Source organism: Esox lucius, chromosome 16 (genome assembly GCF_011004845.1).
Source record: "Esox lucius isolate fEsoLuc1 chromosome 16, fEsoLuc1.pri, whole genome shotgun sequence".
Classification (NCBI taxonomy): Eukaryota; Metazoa; Chordata; class Actinopteri; order Esociformes; family Esocidae; genus Esox; species Esox lucius.
Genome location: NC_047584.1, coordinates 20507369 through 20526403, shown reverse-complemented (window position 1 = coordinate 20526403; position 19035 = coordinate 20507369). Strand labels below are relative to the sequence as shown.

Here is a 19035-nt window from a genome sequence, read left to right as displayed (position 1 = left end):
ACTGATAGCTAGCTAAGCGTTCATTTGCGTTTCAATCTTCTAACCTCGGTATCGCGAGAGGAAAAGTGATATGTGTTCTCGGATTTAATATCCGCCGTATTCCCGCCATCATCGAGTACCGTAGGAAAACGTCGTGTGTGGACCACACTGTCAACAACCAAATATTGGGGCTACCGAGTGCCGGCAAAACCAACGTAGTACTCCCTAAGGACTTACAAATATTTATTGTAAATTAAAAGTTTATGTTAAGGCATATTTCATTCAGAGGTAAGTGTTGGTTGTCTTGTAATTAAGTCCAGACGATGTTTTCCTCTCCAAATGACAAACAAGCAAATTAGCAGCGCTTAGCTAGCACGTTATATCGGCCCTTTGGTAGCCAGCTACTGTAGCTAGCTTCGAACTTGCCCATGCAGGGGGATATGGTTAGACTTTTATACTAAGGAGGATAGAAAATAATTCAATTTAATTGGTACGTAAGCTATGCAATGCTTTTCTTCTAAGTTGGAAGGGGGCTTCAGTGTAATTTAATAAAATGTTGTTATCCCTTTTAGCAAGCTAGAGGTAGTCACGTAGCTAGCTCCCATCAGAGTTAGCTGGAGGCTAGCTAACGCATTAGCTAGTACAGCAACTGGATGACCCGCGCGTGTGATGGCTGGGTATTACTTGTGCACAAAACTGAGGTTGGTTAGCTAACTAATCAGACCATCAACATTGAGCAACTAGCACTATACACACTAAGCGGAATCTCTAAACGTGTTTTTATACATAGCTATGCAATTTAGGTGTACCCTAACCAAGCGTCGTTGGCCATTTCTTTCCATCAATTATTGACCATGTAGCTAACGTCAGCTAACTGACTTAACAAACTAATCTGACACCCAGCCTAACCCCTGAAACTCGCTAGCTTTACAGTATCTGGGATAGGTACCCCTCCACTTAAGTGAGTAATGAGAGTTTGATTGGATAGCAGACCCCGTAATGCGTGATACTTGATTGTTTTCGCGAATGCAACACGTATGCTTTCCTAGACCTGTCAGGGACATGAACTTTTCACTGATAGATTTTGTAAATGTAATTAAGAAAACGTTTGTCCTTGCCAGTGAACAACTCATTGTTGCAAGACATGAGCATACCATTTTATTAATTTCTTTAATAAATATTTGCACAAAATGTACCTTTCCAGTAGGTTTATTCCGGAGAGCAGTCTTGACCGTCACCAATGGCAACTGCAGTGCCCAAGCTCTCCAGTGGTAGCGTGGTCAAAATTCGCATCACCAGTTTAGACCTGGGTACCACTCGATGGAGAGAGGGGACCTTTGAGGTTCTTGAAAAGGAGAGTAAAGTCAACCTGTGTCTGAAGTTCAATGCTGGCGGAGCACCCAAAAACTTTCAGGTATTGTGCACTATCGTTTCCCCATATACTCATTGCATGCTTACATTTATTAATGTCGACTTTTGTGAAAAAAAACAAAACTACTTTTAGGGCTTCATCTAACCATTGTTTTCATAATTTATTAATCATGTGCAAAACAAAATAAATGTTACATTGGTACACTTTCCAGGTGGTCTTTATTGCACAGTATGTGGCTGTTCTTTGTTGCATACAGATAAAGGATAAAATGCTTTCAAATACACAACTACACAAACTCTGTTGTCTATAAATAACAATGAGCCCTGACCACCAGTGGCGTACGCCATGCAAAACTGATGATGGATAGATGTGTTCCTGTAGGCTTGTGTGACGTGTCTTATTCAAATTTGTATGGAACTTAATCTCAGACCTTTGATGAAAATATTGCCCATGTGTATATCGCAATTTCAATCATCATTCAAGTTATCATGCAGCCCTATATTGAATGCAGGTGTTGATATATATATTATGAGAGAGATCTTTTTTGTAATTATGCACAATACACTTCAAAACAACTCAAAATAAAAATGTTCTCAGTTTCTTGTTGAAATGAGAGACAATGAACTCTGACAGATCCTGTGATCTATCAATAAGTGTAAGTTGGTTCGGTACAGCGGCGTGAATATAAACACGTCAATGTACAAACAGACAGATCAGTGTGGTGATACTTGCTTACGTCAATGTGCCATTAATTCAAGGTAACAATGTCTCACTTCAAAACAAAACACATACCATGAGGCCAAGATAAAACTAACAATAAACGTATCGTTCTGAGCCGTCAGCAACCTGTTTTCATGGCTGAAGTGTGTTTTTGTCAATGTGTATGCATTACTAAAATACTGGCAAACTTTACCTACATCTGCCTTTATGTTATGGTGAGTTAATGTAAAACCGTTAGGGCTGCAAAAACATCGAGATGTCTTTTCACTGGTGTAGCAACAGCCTCTGTTTGTACGTCAGTGTTTGGAATGGGTGTGTCCAAACTTTTTACTGGTTCTGTACATTCAATTAATCAAGATGCATATCAATGTTGTTGTGACCCTAATGGTTTTACACTGTAACTGATCATTCACCATAACACTGTGTCATTAAATGCTTATTAACCAAATAGTTGGCCAATGAGCTACATCGCTACAAAATTCCTGAACTCTACAGCTGTGGTCAACATGTATCCTGTTAATTTTACATCTAGAAATACTAGAAGGGAGATTCAGCAGCAGTCAGCTCGATTTCCCTACCTACATACAAAATGAACAGCACAAGAAGTGGAGTTGAACATTTTCATGCCCCAGTTGGCTATTTGAATGTTTATTATATTTCTTTATTTTCAGCTCAATCATAATGTGAAGAACGTTGTGATGCAGCCCATGCATGCAATGAGACGGATTGTGGTGACTCTTAAGGATAACAGTGTGGTCAGCCTGGAAAAAATACCCCTTCCTGTGGCTGACAAAATGAAAGAATACCTTGAGAAGCTGAAGCAAGGAAAACCAACAGGTAACAATCTGACAAATTAAGGGGTTTTCAAATGTTACATTTTTGGCATCATTGCATAATTTAATCAGGAACTGGTTCTTATGGAAAGTGTTGTTTTCTTGTAGTTCTAAAGTCCTCCCAGGGAAGTGCCAGCTTTGGGGTGCTCGGCAATCGATCTGTAAAGAACGAGACTAGCCCTCCTGGAGAACGGCAGGTAAAAAAAGAATCCCCTCTCTTTTCATACAATGGTATTTATTAGGGGTGTGTTGCGTATTCAGAATAAATAACAAAACTAAATGAATAATGTTCCAGATAGGAGGAATTTTCTGGATACAAATATGATACAATTAAGAAGTGTCAATATTTGTGACAAGTAACTGAAAACCACATTATAATGTCACTCACTTTGTGCGAAATGCTGATCACCCAATTGGCTAATTCAGGTGTCAATAAAGACACAGATGGGAGGTTCTTTGAGCCTGCTGCTAGAGTTGGAATCCGCTAAGCGCCACTTGTTCTCCTCTCATTTTTCAGAAGTGCTCACACACAAACAGCCGGTCCTGTCTCAGTACTAAACTCTTAACTATTCTTCCAGCCATTAATATTAGCTATGAGTCGTTTAATGTTCTTGATATGTTTTGTTTCATCTAGATAATTTAAGAACAAGTGGACATCTGTGTTTAGATTCTCTCTTTAAGCCACACTGCCAACCACAGGAATGTAATGCTTGCATTGACCATTTGGCTTGGGGGTAGAAAGTGGGAGAGTGGCTTGTGGGCCATAGAATTTAAATGCATTGTTCTATGTAGGTATTGGTGAGAATGACCATTTGGTGGTGAGATGATAGATGACACAACTGAGACTAGATTTCTGCAATTTTCAATGAATAAATGATCTTCTCTATCCCTTGACTTGGTACACTTATGGTCTTAACCACTATACGACACAGCTATATCTAACAGCCATTAAGTTAGTCATTAGCAATTCTTTTTGGCCTGTCTAATAAGAAAAATCACATTGCATTAAAACCCAGCTTTCCAAATAAAATCCTTTCTACAAAATTTGGTAAACATTTACAAAAGAATATCGTGCTCTTCTATGCAGAAAGCGGATTCTGGAACACTCATCAAATAAGAAGTTTGCCAATGGGCTGTCAGTCATCTTCCTGGTGCTTTGAAGGAATGAGCTAGTTTGAGTGGCTAGTAGCGATAGGTGTTCCTTTTTGTTAAGCGGCCTGTTGTGTGTCCTGTTTGCCTAACATTTTTGGTGACCAGTCACTAGTAACTAGTTAGTGGTAGCAAAATGACAAGCAGAGCGATTCTCTAGTTACGGATTTATTGGAATGTCCCTTTTTGTTGTCAATACTGTGACAAGTTGCCTAGTATGCTATAACTACAGGCTAGTCCTAGATAGTTGAAAGTTGGCTCTAGCGCTAATGTGTATTGATGAGAGCTGAATCAATCAGGTGAGTGTCGTGTTTATTTTACCTACCTGCCCGGCATAGTTTTGTATATGTGTCACTAACAATCTAGCTTATTAACTATTGCTTTTTTTATACTGTAGCTTATGCTGTGTAAGGTGGAACGTGTGTACCTAAAAAGCATAGCCCATTGGTCCTGTGGGATTTCATCTTCTCTCTAACTTACTCAGCCTTGTTTTTTTTGCTATTCTTCCAATAATAGCTTAAAAACTGCTTGTCAAAATAGTTATCTAGATAGAAACCGAGTCATCTTCATTAAAGATGTGATGTCAGGCAGTAAGCAAGTGCTTTAACTTTATAGGCGTATGTTTCTTGTTAGAATGGTGCTGGTTTTTACGTCCATGTTGCCAGTTTAGCTCTCTGAAAATAATTGTCTTGAATTATAGACAAATTAGTTCTCTAGAAGGTTCACTTGCCTGGTTAGATGTGCCAGGTTATCTTCTCTCCCAATGAGTAGCTGTGAGCTAATTTCTGACATGCTTTCTGAATGATTGATTTATTAAAGCTAAATGACAAATTTAAACACTGATCTTACAACTATTTTGCCATATTCAAGGTGTTGGAGACATTCTTGGTCAAAAGTGAAACCTGGTGGTAAAAGGAGTTGGTATCCAGGCATTATTTATTTGCATGTTTTGATATATAAGGCTAATAAAAAAAGGACACATTTGACATTTCAACTTTTGGGAGATGTTTTTTTTTAAACTAAGCAATGTGTGAGTGAGTGAATATCAGAGTCGTGGAGTTGAAGATCGCACCCAACCATCCTACGCAACTGGGCAGGTCAGATTTTTTTCTCCACCTATATTATTTCTTTCTGTTTTTAGGCTACACAAAGACGCCCCAGTGTGGACAACAGGGAGGAGACTACGCCCCGCAAGCCTCTGGGCAGCCCCAGCAAGGGGGCCTCCACACCTGTCCGCAGTGGGCTGTCTGAGAACAGGTAGGCTTGTTTTCCCCATGCCGACAGTCCGACCATCCAGCTTAATCTCAAATTTAACTTTATGCCACTGCTTAGGATCCTATGGAATTAACCATGTAATTGCACATTCTGTAATTGGTTTCAGTAGTCAGATAACGTACACCCTCAGAAAAAAGCATGTGGCAACCAGAGTTTATCCCCCAGATCTAATTCATTTGTGTATCTGTGGCACCATCAGCATTCAAAACTTGCGTTGTCCGATCTTAGGCTTTACTGTTTAGCTGATAACCAATGTAAATGCTGCGTCATTGTTCCAATGTGTTTTAGAAAGTTGTTATAGTGGCAGAGTTGTGATGGCTACTGGAGTGGACAGAACCTTGCTGCTTCCAGGTTCACCATGAGAAATAATTGGGTCATATTTACACAAGGGCTTATAGTTCAAATGTCATTCAGGACAGCAGTCTTTTTAGCATGCTGTTCAGTGGGTCTTTGGTCAGAGCTCTATATCAGGTATGTATTTGCTCTCAGCTCAGTCTGCTACAATGACATGTTAATCAGTGGGTGGTACATCTCTCACAAACACAGAGGCCTGAGTTCAATCGCTGATATATTTTAATTTGGTATGAAAGGTGTTGCCTACGGTGGTCCAGTGGTCTAAGCCACACCCTCTGGGGCACATTGATCACTGCAATGTGGGTTTGATTCCAACCTAGTGCTATGCACCAGTTGCTATGTTCATGAAATACATTTTACATCTCAAACAGTCGCTTTTGACTAAGAAAACTAAATTGTTTCAAACAAAGATGGTCTCTATAACAGAGCATGTATAGAGATGTGTATCAACTTGTGTATGAAAGGGGAGATTCTTATCTTAAGGCCAATAATAAAAATGCAGACCTCCCTCCAATCATGCCTCCCCAATTTAATAATTTCTATTTATGAGTGAACATGGGTTGACTTGTTGATCAGGTGTTGATCATTTCAATGCAACCTTTGCCTTTAGCATGAGAGAACATCTACACTTGACAGTGACTAGTCCTTATGTGTATTTTGGTTAATGCTGAGTTTGCCCCTTTAGGAGTGAGAAGAGGAAGAGGCTCCTCACCCCTGACAGTGACCTGACTGAAGACTACCCCAAAGAGAACGACTCATCCAGGTATGACACAGACAATGGGCTCTGGTCCCTTTTGTCAAGTGATCACCGCCTTTCAAACACCATCCTGGAAATCTTTGAAACATGGTACAAACTAACAGCTCCCCAGGGTGAAATGCCTCTAAGCTACATAGTAAGTACAGTCTCTCTCAGAAGTATTCAGTATCCTTGGTCCTTTCCACATTATGTTGTTACATAACATCAAAATTGATCAAATTTTTGCCGCTACATCAACACACATCTGTAATTAATGTGAAAAATCTAACCAAGTTGTTTTAAATAAATTACAATACGAAACAGAAAATAGTTTGAATAAGTATTCCCACCGTGTCAGTATTTGCTAGAGGCACTTTGGCTAGTAATTACAGCCATGAATCTCTCTGCTTTGCACACATGGACATTTTTGCCCATTCTTCTTTGCAAAATGTCTCAAACCTTTTCTACTTTCTGCATTGGATTGAGGTTCAGACTTTGATTGGGCTACTCCAGGTACTTTTGTTTTTTAAGCCACTCCAGTGTAACTCTGGTTGTTTGTTTGGGGTCAAGACCCACGTCTTTTGCAGACTTTACACTTTCTAGGTTTTCCTCCAGAGATTCTCTTGGACTTCACTGCTACCATGTGCAGAGAAGTATCCCCACGATGCTGCAATCACCATGCTTAACACGATTGATACTGTTCTCAGGATGTGCAGTGTTAGACTTGTACCAAACAGTGCTTAGTGTTAAGGCCTACAAGCTCCCACCAAACTCCTGCTTTTCTTATCTTCTACTTTGTCTCCCACAAGCCTTGGCACACCCTAGCTGAGTTATATTTTTGCTACTGTCCCATGAAGGCCACTAAACAATAGACAGTTTTGTGAAACACCTGGGCTGTTGTGTTCGGTATGTACCCTAACTCCTTTAGAGGTGCCATAGACCTGACTGGTGCCCTTCTCACCCTGGATACTGTAGTTTTTGAGAATAGTCTGTTCTAGACAGATTCACCATTGTGCCATCTTTCCATTTCTTAAGAATTTACTTTACTATGCTCTTAGTTCCTTGGAAATGTTCTTATATCGTTCCCCTAATTGGTGCTTTCGAAGAACATATCATTTTCTTTGAATGTTCCTAGATCTTGGCGTCCGTGCAGTGGGTTTTGTTAGGCATGGTACACACCAACTGAGGGGTCTCCCAGAGATGGATGAATTGAATAATCTTCATTGCACACAGGTGGATGCAATTCAACTAATTGCGTGACTTCTAAAGAGAATTGGTTGCCCCATAGTTCATTCAGATGTTTCATAACAAAGAGGTAAATACTTTTGCAATCAATTTTCTGTTTCATATTTGGAAACATTTGCTAATTTTATTTTTCATTTTGACATTATGGATTTGTGTTCAGTGGCAAAAACTATAAAATGTGGAGAAGTCCAAGGAGAAGTGACTATATCCACTGTGTTACTAATAGTCATTGATTGGTAGAATAGCTAGCCATTTCTTCATTCACTGCTGGAAATTTCCGTAGCATTCAGTAACTGTTGTGCACCAGTGAATTTTAAACTTGTTTTTATTTAATCCCAGCAACAACAAGGCCGTGTCAGACACTTCCAGGAAGTTTTTGCTGAGCTGTAAAGACAAGCTTAAACAGGTGGAGGAGAACCGTAGCTCAGGTAAAGACCCTCAGTCAGTCTGGTAAGCGTACAATGTGAAATGGTTTTCTCCTGACTAGAACAGTGCTGCCTTTACATACTGTGTGACACGTGTCCCTGTCCCTCCAGCGCAACTCGTCTCTGCGCCACTTCAGCCCACGTCGTTTTACGGCAGCCGCTCTGTGACCAAAGACTATTCCACAAGTCACTCCTTCCTCGACCGGTAGGTTTTTGTTGTTTTCTAGGCTTTTAATGGATGGCCCGGTGGCTTTCATTAGGATGCTACCCCTTATTTTTCCTCTACAGTTCATCTAGTGCCTCCCAGACCCCCTCGGCTAAGAGAAGTCTCACGTTACCCAACCACTCAACTCCTTTCAAGAAAGTGCGCCCCACGCTGGACTATGGTGGCTGGAACAAGCCAAGACCATCGACTCTGGCCCAGCCACAGCCCCCACTGCAAGGGTAAGGAAACATCCCACTATTCTACTGGGTGTTATAAAATTGTATTTAAAATGCAGCTTTTTCTATGGCTGTCGAGTTACCAGATGTGACCATTTTGTAAATTTTCACAGATGCATGTAATTGAGGTACGGATGGACTCTGATTTCCCTTAATGTGTTTGCTGTAGATTCTCCAACCTGGGCAACACGTGTTACATGAACGCCATCCTCCAATCTCTCTTCAGCCTGCCTTCATTCTCCAATGATCTGCTGAAGCAGGGAATCCCGTGGAAGAAGGTCCCTGCCAACGCCCTGCTCAGGTAGCTTCATGTTACTGCTTCAGCAGTCACCTTCAGCTAAACCCAGAATGAAAAGTAGGTGCATCAGCATAGATTTTTCTTTGCAATACCTGCAGGACCAGGGCACCAGTTAAAGGGTGGTCACCCCAGCCCTGATGCTAGCTCAGTTTGGGCAGCTGTTTTATAACATGTTCTAATGAAATGGGCTGTTCTGCACTAAGTACACGGAGGGCATTCAGGGAATTTTGGACAAAGTATTTTCTTAACAAAGCATTGTAATTCGGACCACCACAATTTAACTGTTAAATGAACAGAGTCTTCATTTAAAGGCATTGTGAACTTTACACAGTAACATTTCAATCAAAGCGACTGAGTCTGTTTTTCTTTTTTTGGGCTGAAGTTGTAGCTATGAAGTGACGTTTCTTGGCTAGACTGCTGAGCTGACATCTGTCTGCCTTGGACCCTCTCTGACCCTAACCTTCTCCTCCCTCTCTTTTCTGTGTGTGTTCAGGCGCTTTGCCCACTTGCTGGCCAAGAAAGACACCTCGTGCCCCGAGGTAAAGAAAGACCTGCTAAGAAGAGTGAAGAGTGCCATCTCCTCCACAGCCGAGCGCTTCTCTGGATACATGCAAAACGTGAGAACTTTAATATCACAGGAAATTATTTTGCCTCTCTTGCAGCTCTATATACTTGCTCACGCAATGGCTTCCCGATCACTCTGTCTTTTCAGGATGCCCATGAGTTCCTGAGCCAGTGCCTGGACCAGCTGAAGGAGGACGTGGAGAAGATGAACAAAACCTGGAAGAGTGAGTCACCGGCGGCAGCGTGGGACGAACCCCCCCAGCAGGCGACGGCAGCCAGGCCTGGGGAGGAAGCGGACACCTCGCGTGTCTACACCTGTCCAGTGGTGGTTAACATGGAGTTTGAGGTGCAGCACACAATCACCTGCAAAGGGTGAGTGAATCAGTCAATCTGTTGTCAGATTGTGGATTCCTGGGTACGACCTCAGCGTAAATGATGGTAAACACAGAATATGAATCTCCAGACAGGCTGTGCGGGCTTCCAAGCGGCAATTAGTTGTATTACTTTTCTAAGCATCCAGTTGTCGTAGATTGACTTGATGTAATTTTTTAAAATGTAATTTTAATTGTGTGCATATGTGGTTCCAGCTGTGGTGAAGTGGTGACAAAGCGGGAGCAGTTCAACGACCTGTCCATTGACCTGCCTCGCCGGAAGAAGACCCTCCCTCTCCGGTCCATTCAGGACTCCCTGGACCTCTTCTTCAGGGTGCGTGTCCTCCGCTGTCCGCCAGTTCACCTGGTCCAAATCCACTGCATGTCCACATAGAATCAAAATCCTAACATGAATTAGATGAGTTGAATGTTTGTCCTTTTGCTTCCCTAGATGGAGGAAATTGAGTATTCGTGCGAGAAGTGTAGCGGGAAAGCGGCAACGGTTACTCATAAATTCAGCCGTCTCCCCAGGTACGCCCAGGGGGGGTTCTAGCCCTGCCGTTAGAGGGAACGGGTATAGCGGCATGAACACTGACATGAATCCTCTCCTTTTTGCTGTTGACCCCTCAGAGTTCTAATCCTGCATCTGAAGCGCTACAGCTTCAACGCCCAGCTGTCTCTGAACAGTAAGCTGGGCCAGCAAGTGATGATCCCTCGTTACCTCACATTGTTGTCCCACTGCACGGACGCCACGCGGCCCCCCCTCACCCTGGGCTGGAGCGCCCACGCTGCCATGTAAGAAGCTCACCTCACAGTGAAACAGAGCCAGCATTTACTGTGTAATTTAACTTTTTCTGGACGTTTTGTACAATACATTTCTTCTAACTCTATTCAATTCTGTACAGGTCACGGACACTGAAAGCCTCCCAGTTGGTGAACTCCTCCTCACTGGTTCGGTGAGTCCCTCCTGTTACCAAGTTCACGTAATGATTTAGTCATTTAGGAGAGCAAATAGGGTTGTTTGCCTTGCTCGAGGGCACAATGACATGTTTTACCATGTCAGCTTGGGATATTCAAACCCTTTTAACATTTGCCACTAACCAACCTAGAAAGGCTGTTTCACCCCAGTTGTTTACTAGATGGGGAGCAGTGTCTAACCACAGTCTTCATTTTGTTCCCTCAGAAAAGTTTCTCTGAAGACTGGGGGCGGGACCAGCAGTAACGTGGTGGACTCTGACAGCGAAGAGGAGCTCACCCGGAAGGCAATGAGCCGCAAGCGTCGCCTCAGCGAGTGTTTGGTTGATGATGACCGAGCAGATGAGGTTCATCGAGGCGTCCACACGGATGCGCCTGACTTCAATGCCATCAACGACGAGGACATGTTGGCAGCGGTGCTCGAGATGAGCCGCCAGGACGCGGGCCTATCCTGCCCTGCCCCTGATGACGAGCCCACCAGCAGCCCAGACACGGGCTTCGGAGACGTGGACCCCGACGCCCAGGAGCTGAACTATCACCCTGACCTGCTGGAAACGGACACTAAGCCATCTACCGGTAACCACAGCTAGGAAGGACAGTGTAGTGTAGCACTTGATTTAAAAGAGCAGTAGGTCTGATTTGAACCCACACTGCAGTGATACATCTCCACTGCTGGACCACTCTAAGCCTGTAAAGACAAGTTCCGTTTTTACAACACACTGATAGTGGTTATTGAATTTGAATTGATCAGTAGAATTGTGCTAGTTTCACCAGAATGTCTGTTTCACCAACCCATGCTCAGTGAAGTGTTTGTATGCGTAGACGTGCTGGACTCCCTGGACCTGACCATGGACGAGAACAAGGAGAACCAGACTCCCGAGGGGGTGCAAGGGGAGCTGGACTGGATGCAGCAGTACAACCTGGATCAGGAGCGGGAGGAGCAGGAGCTGCAACAAGCCCTGGCCCAGAGCTTGCAGGAGCATGTAAGAATCCCAACAAACTGGAACAGGGTTATTGGACTTTGACCCTAAGAGGTCAATAGCCTGTTGGTCTTTCTGTTTCTACCGGATGATTAATTGTAAGCAGGACTAAATCAGTCTGAGTAGAAAGGAAGAATGGAAAAATAATGGAATTGGCTCTGAGGTTTACAGTTAAATATGAGGGCACTTAAATGTTCTAGCGTTACACCCATACAGTTCTACCCCTGGACATTTTACCTTTGGTAAAACTGATTTGGATGGTGTTTTTGTTGAATGAGCAAATGCTCCATCTGTAATGTTTTGGAGAAATACTTGAATGAACTAGGGTTGCAACATTCTAGGAATGTTCAAGCTGGAATATTTTAAGCATGATTTCTGGAAAACCAAATAATTAATTTGAAGTCCTTGAATGTGTAATCTTTTGCTTTAAACTTAGCGAACATGCTTTGAGGCCAAACATATCTCAAAAGCATGTTCAAAACGTACAAGAAGATTTTGGTCAAATGTGTCGTTCAGTACAAACTGTTTGGAGAACATTGCAAATGTACATTTCATTATTCCATTGCCACATTACAAACCTAACATTGGTGTTTCTTCCAGGAAGCCCAAGAGATGAGAGAAGATGATGACCTCAAGAGAGCCACGGAACTCAGTCTCCAAGGTACAGCGTGCTTAGACAATGCTACTGCTTTTAAGCAATACTGAGCTTCACAAGTGGTAGCTGTGTTGGTGCATTTTTCAAACATCTTGAAAACCCTTTGCTGGTTTCTCCTGCCCTTCTAGAGTTCAACAACTCATTGCCGGAGCTGCATTGTTCAGACGAGGACTCTGGAAATGAGGAGGTGTTGGATATGGAGTATAGCGAAGCAGAGGCTGAGGACCTGAAGAAGAACGCAGAGGTACAAAACCTCTTCCTCCTCCCCACACTAACTTCACCGGTGTCCTGTTCAATTAGGAATTTATTTCTTACTATGTTCAATGTTTATGAAAATTTTAGCGGGCTAAATTTAAATAAGTGATTATGGGATTTTTAAGACCTGGTTGAATGTCTGATGTCAAGGAAATTCAGACATAATGGAATTTAAAGCCAATAGAGTCTTTGAAATGTAGCAGATTAATCAATATCATTAACGAAATGCTTCACTTATTTTCTCCAAGGATGAAATCCCATCAGCCTGTTACAAAACTCTTTACCCCTTTATTTTGCAACTGTCTTTTTTTAATTGCACATCAAATTAAATCTAGAGGTGCTAATCTAGAGGTGGTTTCTTGAGTCAATCTTTGGGCACATTTTGCAACTGTAGTACAAGACAATAATAGATAATGCTATCTGTTAGAGCAGTTGTTCCCCACCTCTTTCCAAACTGAATGTTGCTCTCTGCCATGATTACCTCCTTGTGGGTTTTACCAGAAAACCAATGATTCTGTGAGTACCAGCTGTGTATAGGCAAAGTTCCTCAAGGGGTCCTAAAACCCTGTGTTGGGAACCACTGGTTAGAGCTTCTGACCAGTAGCATGTGGGAACCCTGGTCCCAGACTGCTACAGGCACTTTATTTAACAAACCTGGAAGATCAGGTGTGTTGAATATAGGTGAATCTTTTTAACTGATCAATTTTATTAGGTCTGGTCTGGGTCGTGGTTGGGAGAAAATCCGTCAGTAACTTCAGTAGTCTTAGCCACTACCTCTGGATCACACCGTGCTGCAGCATGGGGTCACATACAGCCCACTGCTCTTTCAGCACCAACTGTTTCCACACTAAGAAATCATAAACAATGTTGTCTAGATGGGTTACAGGGATCGTTTCATAACAAGGGCAGTCTTGTAAGCGCCTCTGCATGTTTGTTTAAACCAATGCAGAAGGAGCTGTTAAAGCCCTAGAAACCTTTTGAGTATGAGAAACGTTAAAGTTGTTATTCAATTCATAGCTTACAAATTCTCTTTAACATCTTTCTTATCAAATGAGGGATAAACACCTCTTCCTTTCTTATTCCCAGAGCGGCGATCTGGCCAATTCTTTCCGACTGATCAGTGTAGTCAGTCACATTGGGAGCAGCTCCTCTTCTGGTAAGCACTGCCCTTGGCTAGACCATAGAACAATATGACTGTTGTCAAACCTCCCCACAGGGACCACTAGACTTTATTAGATGTATTCCGGACCAAGCACTCCAGATTCAACTCAAGTGCTTGTTTAGTGAAACAGATGTGCTAGGTCAGAGCTACACAAAATGTCTTGGCATCATCAAAGGTTGATTTGACAACCACTTTGTTAGGAAAAAATGCCGTATTATGAGAACATTATTATTGGTTTACTAAACAACTGCAAAGATACGCTTATATTATTTGTTTAATGAAGACTAATAATTGGGCTTTAACCCTGTGTAGCAGGTTCCACAGGACATCTATTCACAATCTGTGAAATGGCAATAAGCATAAAATGTGAGCTGAGGTAGAACCTGAACATGTTCCTGTACACTGCATGCTTCTCTAATATTAACCTTTATTTTGGTCACCCCTACAACCCTTAGGCCATTATATCAGCGACGTCTATGACATGAAGAAGCAGTCATGGCTGACCTACAATGACCTGGACGTGTCACGCACACAGGAGGCCACAGTGCAGATGGACCGTGACCGTAGTGGATACATCTTCTTTTACATGCACAAGTGAGTTCCTCGCCCATCACCCTTCTTCTGTTGGCTGCAGGCGGTGTGCTGGGTTTGGTTCATCGGGATGGGAAAAACACAGTTAACAAGGACAGTATAACCTAATTTTGTCCAGGAAGAATGGTTGCCAATGCATTTTATACGTTAAACCCCTACTAAACAAAGCCATGTTTTCTTATGGTTGGGGACCACCACCAGCCTCTGACCACTATGCCCTATACCAGTCTGTCTGAGTGGCTGAGTATAGTCTTGTGGAGGCTGAGAGTGACTCAGCTCTAGTAAGCAGGGCTGCCCAGGCTGATGGGCATCTCTGAGCAGAAGCTAAAACAAATCCCCCACCCCAATAATAGCCTGGTAACATACCATGTGTATCGCATTAACCCAATGAAATGTGTGCCAGCCAGCTGTTAACTGTCGACCCCTCTCCACAGAGATGTATTTGAGGAGCTGTCTGAGCTGGAGAGGACTGGTTCCAGTGGAGGAACCTCTGAAGCAGGGAGGACTGTCCTGCAGCCCCTCTGAGCCACCAAGCTGTCTCGCACACCGCCATCCAACACTCAAGACAGCATAATGCTGGAACCCACCATGATATGGGTTGGTTCAGGGTGGAAGAGTTCCCTTCTACAGTACTACTGAGCGCCGTCCACATTTTGCCCTCTTCAGGCACTTTGTCCCTCCATTAAAACGAAACACAGCTGGCCACAGTAGCTTCTATCACAGAGGCAAGCTCAGACGGAAGCAAACACACAGCCGACATTCTCTTCTCCAGGTTTGTTGAGAAGTAAGACGCATCGCACTCAAAATAAACAAGTTGACTATGTTCTTTGTTTATTCTGCCCTGAGAGATTCAAACTTTTCAGGCTCCAATCTTTTCTATGATTTGTTGAATAATGTGTTGTAAATAGTTTTTCTCTGCATATATTAACTGTCATGCATTTAAGAACTTGGATAGCAAGTGTCAGATGCTAGATGCTGGTGCTCCTCTGATTGTATGGTTTTCAGACTTTTAATTTCCAATATAAATCTACAGTATAGAAAATAAAGAATCTATTCTTCTATGTGTTGGACTTAAATATAATTTGGGGTAAGGAGGGTGTACCTTTTTGTCCTATATGCAGCGAAATGTGGTGCAATATTTATTTTGTGGCATGGATTTGCCAATTCTACTTATATTTGTATCCAATTTATTCTATAGAGTTGGGTGGAAGAGGATGTTTTTCCAATTTCTTTATGAACTGTGTGTGTTGCTGTTTTCTTCATGTTTTATCAATTGTAACAAGCTAAACATTAATAAAATAGCTTGTCTTTTATAAGCTTACACTTCTAGGAGTTCCCTAGTGCCTCCCAGTAAAGAACCAGTAGTTTATTTCTTTTTCTGAAGAGCTTTACTTTGAAAGATGCACAACCACTTTGTTTAGAACTCTGGAGAAAAAAAATGCAGAAATCTGTATGTGTAAACTATTTCAAATAGGCTTCGCTTTTAACAAGGCCATAACAAAACTTTATTTTAGCAAAGGTTTCCTGTTTATAATGGCCTTCTTTGATCACACTTTTTCCTCCATCTGATTAGGCCAGTATTCACATCTTTTAGATGTCCTTTTGCTAAGATTAGGGTTTGGGTAACAAGCTATTTTCTGGTCTCTTGCTTGCTTTGAGTGAAAATGAACGGGTGCCACATTGACGTGTCTGATGTGGAAAGCAAAGTGGGGTAGCTGAGTGGACTGAGCTTAGTTATTTGTTCGGGCTCCAGTATGACTCTTCCTACAGCAAACTTTTTTTAAATAAAAAATTACTGTGAAAACAATGGTTTTGGGATGTTTTAATGGTCATTTGTGCTTTCTGTCAGTTTTGCAGTAGTTCAAAAACCAGAGGGCTGAAAAGTCTGAGTCACTTTTGGAAACAAGACACACAGTAGAAAAGTTCTCTGCATGTTTCAAAATCCATCCAATGCAAAGTTGAGGTACTCCACAGTTCCATTGCAGGTGGGTTCTGGTGGTCAACGCACTTCACTGAAGTTCTTGGTCAGTGGTACAAGGTGTCTGCCGGTGAATCTGTTGAATTCATTCAGAATGTAGCTTTCCTTCTGCAGCATCTGGGAGCACAGACAACTATTAAAAAAAGTCTCTTTACACCACTGAAACAGTCTCAAATGACAGAGACCCATCATTCATACCTCTTTCCACTCCTCCTCGGTTTCATGTCTGTAACCCAACAAATGACAGATTCCATGGGCAGTGACTGACTGAGAAAGAAATAAGATATGCCAATGTGATTGCTAGTAGTAATTTGTCATGATTAATTTGATCAATTTTGGAATCCAGAATGAATAATTACATGGGCTGACCAGATAAGTCTTTCAAAATAAATTATTAGTTTGTAATACTGTGAACAGTGATCTGATCATACACTGAACAAAAAAAATAAGGGAACACGAAATCATCACTATATAACACAAAGTCAGTTAAACTTCAGGGATATCAATGTGTCCAGTTAGGAATTATAAGCAATTGTGAATCAAGGTCACCTGTTCTGGTGCAAATGAACGTGACAACAGGTGCACTGGAGTGGCAAAAGCAAGACAACCCCCAAAAAGGGAATGGGTTTAGAGGTCGTGGCCACATATAATTTCTCTATCCTTATCCTTCCTGAATCTTTACTAGTGTCCTTGTCACTACTGGTAGCATGAGGCGGTACCTGCATCCCATTCAGGTTGCACAGGTAGTCCAGCTCCTCCAGGACGGCACATCCATACATGCCGTTGCAAGAAGGTTTGCTGTGTCTCCCGGTACAGTCTCAAGAGCATGGAGGAGATACATGCCTTGGTGAACGTTATGCTGCCTACAACATCATCCAGCATGACTGGCTTGGTGGTGGGTCAGTGATGGTCTGGGGAGGCATATCCTTGGAGGGTTGCACAGACCTTCATGTGCTAGCCAAAGGCACCCTGACTGCTGTTAGGTACCGGTATGAAATCCTCAGACCCATCATCAGACCTTACACTGGTGCAGTGGGCCCTGGGTTCCTCCTGGTTCAGGACAATGCCCAGCCTCATGTGGCCAGTGTGTGTAGACAGTTCCTGGATGACAAAGTCCCTTACGTTCCCGAGAACTGAATCCAATTGAGAACTTCTTGGACGTTATGTATCAGTGCATCTGACACCGCCAAGTAGTCCCAGACTGTTCAGGATGATGGGGCCATACACACTACTGAGTTGCCGTGATGAAATTCATTAAAGTTGCCTTTGATTCCAATTATTTACTTTGTTTTTTGGTGTGAGTTTGAAACCAGCCATCAATCGGTTGACGATTTTGGTTTCGAATTACCGTTATTTCATTTTGGTCTCAAAGAATTACACAATGTACAGTAAAATAAATAGATTTTTTATATATTTCCTTAAGAGTCCCAATGTGTGATTTAAGTGTTCCCTTAATTTTTTTAAGTAGTGTATGATAGAAAAAACATGAATGCAGTGTTTCAACCACCATAGAATATGAAAGCTGGCCTTCCTACCTAACTTTTGATCAGCTCTAAGAAAAAAAAAAAACATTGGCTTCAATGGTTACAATTATATTATCTAATAAGGCTGTTTTACTAGTAGTGTACTCACTGTGAGAGTTTCGTGAAGGTCCTGAGACTCCTGCTGGCACTGTTTCATTAGGTATTCAACCCCCAAGAATATGTCTCCCAGGTTTTGCTCATCTCTATGAAGGGGACATGGCAGCTTCCCGGGCCTTAGTTCCTTTAGAAACAAAACATTGATCAGTTAAAGACATATGCACACTGCAAAGACGTGTACGAAGATAAGCAATTTGGGGAAACGGCTCTAGTTAGTTGTTAAACATTCCCCTCATTTTACTCAGTCGTGACAATGTTTAGCATGACAGAAGTGGCAAGGAGTGGAATTTTATCTCCATGTAAACAGATTGGTACCCATAATAGAATAATCCAACAGGGCCACCATTTACATTGTTACGATTAGACACATTGGAGCTGTTCTAGAACCAGTGATCGGGTCGTACACCGACAACCATGCTATAAAAGCCCAGGCCAATATTGCCATGAGGTGAAAGGAACTTTATACCAACCTCATAGAATGGAAATGACAGAACATCCGTGGGAGAATTGTTTTTCCTATAAATGTTATTTATTCGTTGAATCTTGCGATTGTCCACGCAAATGACTCCCAAATCAAGTTTTTGGATGCCCAAAATGTGCCTAAGCGTTTCAACATCCTTCCGTAACCTTGCACGTCGAAGCGGTACAACGTTCTGCAGATTCCGTAGAACTACACCCATTGCTAAACACCTGACAATAACGTTCCCAAAAAGTCTCAGAGAAAACACATTAATAAAGTAATTGAAAATATTACTGTACTAACAACTAAATACAAGAAAAAGGCAGCCTATCTGGCGTTAGCCGGCGACGGTCCGTTCATTTAAATTTCTAGACTCCTGCATGGTGACTGAAACGTTCCAGTTTCTAAATATGTTTCAATTTCATATAAAAAATAAACGATTTACTATTATAAACCCTCCTGAAGAGATGATGTGGTGATATCATACTATGATATAGCAAAATATTCTATAGTTGGGGGGGAAACAACATAACAGCTAGAATTGTTTCCACAACGGATCCTGGTTGATGTTGCTAGA

General features: G+C 42.1%; 2 protein-coding genes across 4 annotated transcripts; one reads left to right on the top strand and one right to left on the bottom strand.

Annotated features, from left to right (window-relative positions):
• Window positions 1-135: 135 nt before the first annotated feature.
• usp37 (ubiquitin specific peptidase 37) lies at window positions 136-16184 on the top strand. Its single transcript, XM_010879822.4, has 23 exons — window positions 136-267; window positions 1184-1393; window positions 2743-2908; window positions 3013-3101; window positions 5195-5310; window positions 6368-6445; window positions 8003-8091; window positions 8200-8293; window positions 8377-8532; window positions 8699-8830; window positions 9321-9444; window positions 9540-9763; window positions 9979-10096; window positions 10214-10293; window positions 10393-10557; window positions 10668-10718; window positions 10946-11313; window positions 11560-11720; window positions 12318-12378; window positions 12501-12616; window positions 13714-13783; window positions 14245-14383; window positions 14815-16184. Exons 2-23 carry the CDS (start codon window positions 1220-1222, stop codon window positions 14903-14905), a joined length of 2862 nt encoding a protein of 953 aa, XP_010878124.1. The 5' UTR covers window positions 136-267; window positions 1184-1219; the 3' UTR covers window positions 14906-16184.
• Window positions 16185-16187: 3 nt separating this feature from the next.
• On the bottom strand, window positions 16188-19024 carry ybey (ybeY metalloendoribonuclease). 3 transcript variants are annotated; one of them, XM_010879826.4, is made up of 4 exons: window positions 18469-19024; window positions 17991-18122; window positions 16557-16621; window positions 16188-16475 (listed from the first exon to the last, which is right to left on the bottom strand). In XM_010879826.4, exons 1-4 carry the CDS (start codon window positions 18676-18678, stop codon window positions 16448-16450), a joined length of 435 nt encoding a protein of 144 aa, XP_010878128.2. In that variant the 5' UTR covers window positions 18679-19024; the 3' UTR covers window positions 16188-16447.
• Window positions 19025-19035: the final 11 nt, after the last annotated feature.